The 8,076-nt window shown below is 36.5% G+C and overlaps 1 protein-coding gene across 1 annotated transcript; it reads left to right on the top strand.

The window, feature by feature from the left end:
* The first annotated feature begins 1,070 nt into the window (after window positions 1-1,070).
* LOC105347254 (uncharacterized) lies at window positions 1,071-8,076 on the top strand. The gene is made up of 4 exons (XM_011456231.4): window positions 1,071-1,158; window positions 2,884-3,396; window positions 4,363-4,506; window positions 5,004-8,076. The coding sequence occupies exons 1-4, from the start codon at window positions 1,086-1,088 to the stop codon at window positions 7,043-7,045; spliced, it is 2,772 nt and encodes a 923-aa protein (XP_011454533.4). The 5' UTR covers window positions 1,071-1,085; the 3' UTR covers window positions 7,046-8,076.

The raw sequence follows: 8,076 nt of genomic DNA, 5'->3' as shown, positions 1-8,076 counted from the left end.
TAACATGAACAAAAGATCCAGGCGGATTTGAACTCATGATCTGCGGTTCAGAAGCCCAATACTTTAACCACTGAGCTACGACGATATACAATTTAACCTATTTCAACGATATAAACAGTTTAACAAAACATTTAAATTGCCATCTTGTGACGTAGTGTCTTAAAGGGGCATGGTCACGATTTTCGTCAAATTCTATTTTTCTTTTTTTAATATTTACAATGCTTTAGAAATGCATTTCTAATGATCAAATGAAATTTGAGAATCAGTTTTTAATTTTTAAGCAAGATACAGAGCTCACAAATTTGTGTCATGTAAACAAGGCTCGTGCCCTGTTTTTTTTACATAGGTTCAATTTACCAATTAAAAACCTTTTTCAAGCTGATTTTTCTAACTTCTTATTTATTTTAAGCATAGATAAACAGATTCTAACGTTTAACACATTCATTTTAGGTTTAAATTTGAAATTTTTACTTCAACATTCAAAATGTAAACAAAAGCTTTGTATTGTAAGCTCTGTAACTCGCTTATAACTCAACAAATGACACTCAAATTGTGTTTGCCTATTAAGAATGCCTCACTGAAGCATTGTAATAATTCAAATCGGAAAAATAATTTTTGACCAAAATCGTGACCATGCCCCTTTAAAAAGTATAAGTGTAGGTGTAATGAGGTACGTACCTTTACAAAAAACATTGAGACTTGAACAATTAAACAAAACATTTTTATTAAGATTATTCCATCCAAGACCAATAATTGACAAACATTTTGCCCATTCAAAGCTCTATGACTTAAAAAAATGTTGAATTATATGGGTCAAACTTATTATATAGTTCTTTAATCTTGCTCTTTATTCAGAATTTAAAACTCGATCTTTAAATAATGTCAAATCCATTAAATTCTTGAATATCTAGATCTATGAAGAATTTTTTTTCTTATGTAAATATTGATAAGTTTGATATATAACGTTCATCGAAATTAATCTTATCTTCTTTATCTGAAATGATAATACCATATTATCTATTTTATATATAACGTCAGGTGCCTGTGAGCTAAACGGCTACAGTAACCCTAACTGTATACAGGCTATGGAAGCAATCGGTTCTAATTTTATAATCTCTTATTTACTTCCGGCAGTGACGACAGGCGCAGAAATTATTGGTTAGTTTATCATGCAACGTCTCACGATTTTATCTGCTTCTTCCATCTGTGTATCGTCATAGTAGAATTTTTAAGAATAATATTATTATTAGATTCAAAACAAATATTTTTCACACGCTGAAATTCGATTTTTGATCGTTTTTATTCCAACACTTTTTGACCTAGAAACGACTACAAAAAAGGTTTGGCCTTGGCTTCGATCCGATAGGCAAAATGAAATATTATCTTACGACAAGATTTTTATTTCTATTTTGAGCGTTGCATTATTATTGAATTTGAATTAAAACAATGTCCTGACACGAAAATTGCGCGACATACCAAAATCTTGGAGAAAGGCCACGTGTTTGGCTGTTTAGAGACAGGGAATGTATATACTAAGACCCCTAAGTCACAGGCTATGGTATAGTACTGTGACTATAGTATATATACGTCCCTGTTAGAGCATAGTGATTATTTTTAATTAATTTTAACACTAGCTCATTGAAGATCTACTTCTAGGTGATAGACATGAATAATTTCATCTACACTGAACAATTGTTTAGTGTAGATGAACTTCACTGAGTTGTAATGTATCAGACATATGTTTATGGCACGCCAAAAAGACATGCCGTAAACGGTATTTACTAATAGTTTTCATCTGTCCGAAAAATTAAAGGGAAATTTTAAAATCCGTGATATGTGCTACTCGCTATTTTAGGCGAATATTAATTCCTTGCGTTTAATGAGGAATTTACAGTAGTTTACAACCGTTAAACCTAGTTTATTGACTGTGAAACTATTATTAGCTCATTTTTGTGAGATTGGCGTGCCATACATGTTGGTCCAACAACACCTTGGCATGGTCGGCAGTACACCACTCAGAGATACGAGATATTCCTTTACGGGTCCCTATAAAAATGAATTAACACATGATGAATTGTCAACATTAAACTGTCATTATAACCACTTTTTTACCTCCCAAAGAAACTGAAATATTTATCTATTTGTAACATGCCTATCTCATCATTGTTTTAAAAATTACAGGTTCACTCAGATAATTCGGGGAATTTACACTGCTCTGTGTATATGGCTGAATTTAAGGAATGTATGTCCGTTTGTCCTAAAATGTGTTTGCCCTTGATGCTATTTGCCCTAGTTTTCGTTCTCCCTAGGTTGGCTTAGGTCTGTTCGCCTTATTTTAGTACAGATTTAATATAGGTGTATCTTTTTGTATTCTGATCATTTTAACATTATTAAGAGATATATAATTATATAAAACACCTTCACATGATAATAACAACCAATTGGCTGACCTGATAATGTTATGATGACTTATTGTGACTTAAAATTATATATTTATGGTTCACAGTAGTTTGATACAGTTTCATGTTCCATCAACGGATATAGACTTCTATCTCATTTAGCGATCAATGGATTGTTATGTGCTTGGGGTATATGAATTCTTCAGAGATACAATAGATGCTTATATTTTCACCTCTTTTGACCCCGTTGGGCAAATTTAAAACAGTGCAAATTTAATATAATTCTTAAATTGCTGTGTTACTTAGATAGAGTATCATATTCAAGATTGGGCAAAACCATTTGCAAGACTTTTGCGTTAAAGGGCAAAAAAAAAGAAGGAAATTTGGGGTGAAAATAACCCTGTATACATTACTCTTTAAACATTTTTAGGACTAGAAACATAGTTTCACAATTCTATAATAACACAATATATTTTGAATACAGGTGCTTGCCTGCTTGCCTGTCTTGACTTAACCATCAGAATGGAGGAGCTTCAAGAGATAATGAAATATGTCATTGGCCGAGCTATCTTGAATAAGGTGGATTTCACCGAGGATGTTGAATTCCTGGCGGAGGTTAAAATCACTGTGGACAAAAAGGAAGCTGTGAGCTTTATAATTACAGAGTGGAGCTTAAAAGAAAATGTACACCTTTATCAAAAACAATTTAGTGGATTGTTGGAAAACGCTTACATAGGAATGAACAGAAAAACCAATACATTACAAACAAATGCCAGTAAAATTTCAACCCTAGAGAGTGAGCAAAGAATGTTGGAGAGTCATAGTTTGGAAGGTGAAAGGTCAACTTTAGAGGGTGAGAGGTCAGTTTTAGAAGGTGAAAGGTCGACAGCGGAGGATACATACCAGAATGGTCAGGGGGAGTTAGGATGGAGCGAGGGGAGGGACAGCAATCAAAGGGAGATAAACAGGGAACTGATAGAACTGCAGAGTTGTGATGGTAAGATTGTAATATTTGTATTTGTAGTGTGCATTTCATAAAACGGTGTTTTCATTTCATTTCATTTTATTCAGGTAAATATATCACAGAATGCCAAATGATTACATATATAAAATACATTAAATAAAAAAACAGACATTTATCACAGCACTATGCAAGTACATAAGAATCAATTTGTTCAATATTCATTGTTATTACATAGATTACATGACATACAAATGCTTATTATTACCTAAGGATGTCCCATAAAATCCTTGTTAAAATCCTTATTTCCAATGGGGTCCTTATATAACAACAAAAGTGCACTATTACATCATAGAAAAATTTCAAAACTTGATCAAAGTAGAAATATTTACTAAAAAATAAATTTCTTCTGGAGATTAATTTAAATTAATTTAACAATGTTTAAGTTAGAATTAAATTTGTCTTACTCCTCAATGAAAATAATTTTAGTTGCAATTTCTCATATGGAAAATGCCAACATTATCGTTGAACAGGACATTGCAATTTTTTAACAGGATAAAAAAAAAAAAAAACTTTTTAAATGATTTACTGGTAGATTGTTTTTTAGAATTGAATTCAATAAATTCTTAATGATTTCCAATTTATAAAATGCTCCCAATGAATACCACTCAAAAACAATTTTATCTTAGATTTGTTAAAGCTAGATCTGTTATACTGTATTGCCATACCTACATGATTACAAGTACTGTGGTTTCATCAATATTCATTGAATACCAATTTTCGTGGATTTCGTTGTTAAGTTGATCCACATAATTTAATGTTCATTGAAGTGCAATATCTATTAACATTTTGTATTGATAGGGTCATTGGCCACGAATTTACATATCCTTGAAACTGTGATTTTCACTTTATCCACGAAAATTGATTAATGAAACCACAGTAAGTCTTCTACAGTTCACAGTAAAGACTATTTATCAAAAGGTTGTGTATTTGTTCATTTAGTTGTGACAGACAGAGAACAACAACAAAGTCATGTGATAGTAGTGGACTCAGCAACCCAGACAGATGAGGCCGGAATAAACCCAGCACTCAAACGTAAACCTAGAAAATCCACCAACCAACAGAAGAAAAACAAGTCTGCTACAGGTAACAGGTGTATTTTAATGTCTGCTACAGGTAACAGGTGTATTTTAATGTCTGCTACAGGTAACAGGTGTATTTTAATGTCTGCTACAGGTAACAGGTGTATTTTAATGTCTGCTACAGGTAACAGGTGTATTTTAATGTCTGCTACAGGTAACAGGTGTATTTTAATGTCTGCTACAGGTAACAGGTGTATTTTAATGTCTGCTACATGTAACAGGTGTATTTCAATGTCTGCTACAGGTAACAGGTGTATTTTAATGTCTGCTACAGGTAACAGGTGTATTTCAATGTCTGCTACAGGTAACAGGTGTATTTTAATGTCTGCTACAGGTAATAGGTGTATTTTAATGTCTTTCCTCTGTGGATTGTTGAAATACAATATGTTAGAATAAAAAAAATTCTATATACCAGTATTTATTATGATTAAAAACATTAATAGATAGGATCTATAGAGATATGTGATTCTTTTTGATAACTATAAAAATGACTTTTGACAGGTTCAACGATGAAGATTTGTTCCCCACTGCCTCAGGAGCCAGAGGTAGTTGACATCAAGATGGAGGTTATATCTGACGATGAGCGCGGTAACACGGCTAGTTCTGTCACCGTGGTGTCACCCCTACCACCGACCGACCTCCAGACAAGTACGGGAAACCACGTTCCTTGCCCACTCTGTCCGACACAGTTCCGCAGCCAGAAAGCGGTGGAGACCCACCTTAGAATGATGCATGACGTAGGGAATGTCTACATGTGTCAGGTGTCGTCGTGTCAGGAAATGTGTCAGTCCAACACTGCGCTTCATCAACACATGAACGACATTCACGGGGTTCAGGAGGTGATGGAGGCCCCGCCAGAAAGTCCTCCCAAGAAAAAACGAGGACGCAAACCTAAAAATCTAAACAAAGATATCCCTGAGCCGATGAATGAGACAGTTACTTCACCTACGGTTAGAAAATCTGGACGCAAGAAAACAGCAAAACAACCAGTGGGTAGAAAGCCAGGAAGGAAAAAGTCTGCACTTAAAGTGGCACATAAAACAAAGCCTGCCGTTCCAGCTGTGAAAGGTGTGCTGAAATGTGACGAATGTCCGAAGGAGTATGCCTCAAAGCGAGCCCTGAATAGACACATCAGAACTGCACACGACGTGAAAAAGTATCAGTGTGATATTTGTGGAAAGGTATTCACCAGCAAAGAGACCCTGTACCATCATCGAAGGGGGATCCACAGCGAGAGCAAGCCATACAAGTGCAGTCAGTGCGATGCTTCCTTCAATTTCAATCATAGTCTGAGACTCCATAGACTTAAGCACAGTGGAATTCGGCCCTTCGAGTGTAAGGAGTGCAATAAAACGTACCTGACTTCAAATCACCTAAAAATGCATATGGAAGGAGTTCACGGAGGAAAGAAAAATCACGAGTGTAAGATTTGTGGCAAGTGCTTCTCATACACAACAAGCCTTAAGGTTCATGAGATGACCCACGGAGATTACAGACCGTATCGCTGTACCGTGTGTGGGCAAGGCTTCGTCAACAGTCACTCCCTCAAGTACCACAAGGAGTCCAAACACTCACACAACACGTGGTTCGAATGCGACTTGTGCGGGAAAAAGTACAAGACAGAGTTCTTGATGAAGACACACCGGCGACGCCATACTGCCGATGGTACGCGCTACATGTGTGACATTTGTGGCCGGCAGTTCATGTACAAAAGTACGCTGGAAATTCACGCTGCAGTGCACAGTGATGAGAAGTCGTTCCAGTGTAGCACGTGTGGGAAGTCATTCAAAACATATGCCACTCTCTACTCCCACCAGTATGTTCACAAGTCTGAGAGCCCATATAACTGTCCAGACTGTGGAAAGTCATTTAAAACAAAGGAGCGCTGCAAGGCTCATCAGAAGAGACACTCGGGCCTGAAGCCATTTGAGTGTGATCAGTGTGGTCGATGTTTCCCTGATAAGGGCGGCCTCTCTAAGCACACCAAGACAGTGCACTGTGACATCAAGATGTTTGTGTGTGACATTTGTGGAAAGGCATGCTCAAGAGCTGACAATCTCCGTGTCCACATGAAGATCCACAACAAGGCGATGGATGCCAGCATCCCGGGCAGAAAGCTCCAAGTGTTCCCCATACAGGACAAGACACTGGCAGTGATGAAGTCGCCAGTCGATCTCGCTCAGAAGGACCAACAGGGGCAAGACTTTCTCAACATCTCCCCCAACTCCTCCCCCTCCCACGCAGTAACCCTCCCCAGGATCTACTCGGACAGGGCCGACCCCTCACCATTCATTCCCAGCGTTACAGACCCTCTAGCCATTCCCCAGGGGTCAGCTCTGGCAGGTCATGGAATTCTTTTGACCGCTCAGGAGACAGAGCTGGGATGTGTGGCTAATTCAGTGCTCCACCCCTCCACCTCTCTAGTGACTGCCCCCACCACCACACAGGCCCCGCCCCCAGGGTCCTCCTACATGTACATGTGGCCCTACCTCCCCCCTCAGCACCAGTCTGATCAGACTGGATCCAATAACCAGTATTTTTAAACAGCGTTTTACAAGAAGCATTCAGATTTGATATCACAGCACAAAACAAAGAATCATTTTTTTGACAATTTCTGTAATGTACAAATCACCTTTTAAATGCATCTTTAAGGTGGAATAACACATCATCACAAAATGGCTGACCTCTGATCGAAACGACATTTCATTTTATCAAAGATATTTTCGACGGCAACATGTAACTTACTCTATAGCCGAATGGATAAAGTGTTGGGCTTGTGATCGTTACGTCCCGAGTTCGAATCCCCCAGGGGCTTTTGGTGTTACTTACTGAATTGAATTATTTAGATACCTGGTATTCATTTTTTTATTCCCAAACTGCAAATCTTTCACTTATTTGACATATGTACAGTTTATTTATATTCATACCTTTCATAATCAAATAATTTACCATCTCTCTTTTACAAAAGACTTCAAATTTAACTGATCTATTTTCCACATTTTTAAATTAGTTTTTAAGTTGAGTGTTTTGGTTGGGTTTTTTTTTAAAGCAATATATTTGCTAGAATTTTTTATTTTAGAGGTTGCCTATACCATGTATATACAGAATTTTGAAAATATGTACACTGTACAGGGAATGCTGGGACAGAGTATCCTGGGATGGAGTCAGAACCAATCAGATTACTGTAATCTTGACCCGGTAATTCGTGACTATTTAATTATAGTGAATCCCAATTGTTCAACTTGAGTGCTTTTGTTGTTGTTTTTTTCTTCTAATATGTTACTGTGCATTTGATTATAAATGTGTACTTTCTTATATTTATAACTTATATGTTTATCAATCTCTTAATGCTTGGACAATTTACAGTCAACTATTATTTTGCAGTGTTTAAATTTAACGTTGTTGCTGGTTTTTGGTGGCTACATAATGTTTTTGTACAATATTTGTTACATTGCTGATTTACACGATAACTCCTTGATAATTGTACATATATATTGTATATCATTGAATGATGATAACAGATTATGATTGTTTGAAAAAAGGATGCTTATCCAATGAATGTTATTGCTTTTTG

This window comes from Magallana gigas, chromosome 8 (assembly GCF_963853765.1).
Source record: "Magallana gigas chromosome 8, xbMagGiga1.1, whole genome shotgun sequence".
NCBI lineage: Eukaryota > Metazoa > Mollusca > Bivalvia > Ostreida > Ostreidae > Magallana > Magallana gigas.
The sequence above is the reverse complement of the archived record's forward strand: the minus strand, read 5'-3'. Positions and strand labels throughout refer to the sequence as shown.

Bases quoted from the DNA above. Each gene is read 5' to 3' on its own strand.
- LOC105347254 (XM_011456231.4), top strand. From the start codon at position 1,086: ATGGAAGCAATCGGTTCTAATTTTATAATCTCTTATTTACTTCCGGCA. The intron at 1,159-2,883 runs GTTAGTTTATCA...TTTTGAATACAG, and splicing joins GACAGGCGCAGAAATTATTG to GTGCTTGCCTGCTTGCCTGT. The intron at 3,397-4,362 runs GTAAGATTGTAA...TTGTTCATTTAG, and splicing joins AGAACTGCAGAGTTGTGATG to TTGTGACAGACAGAGAACAA.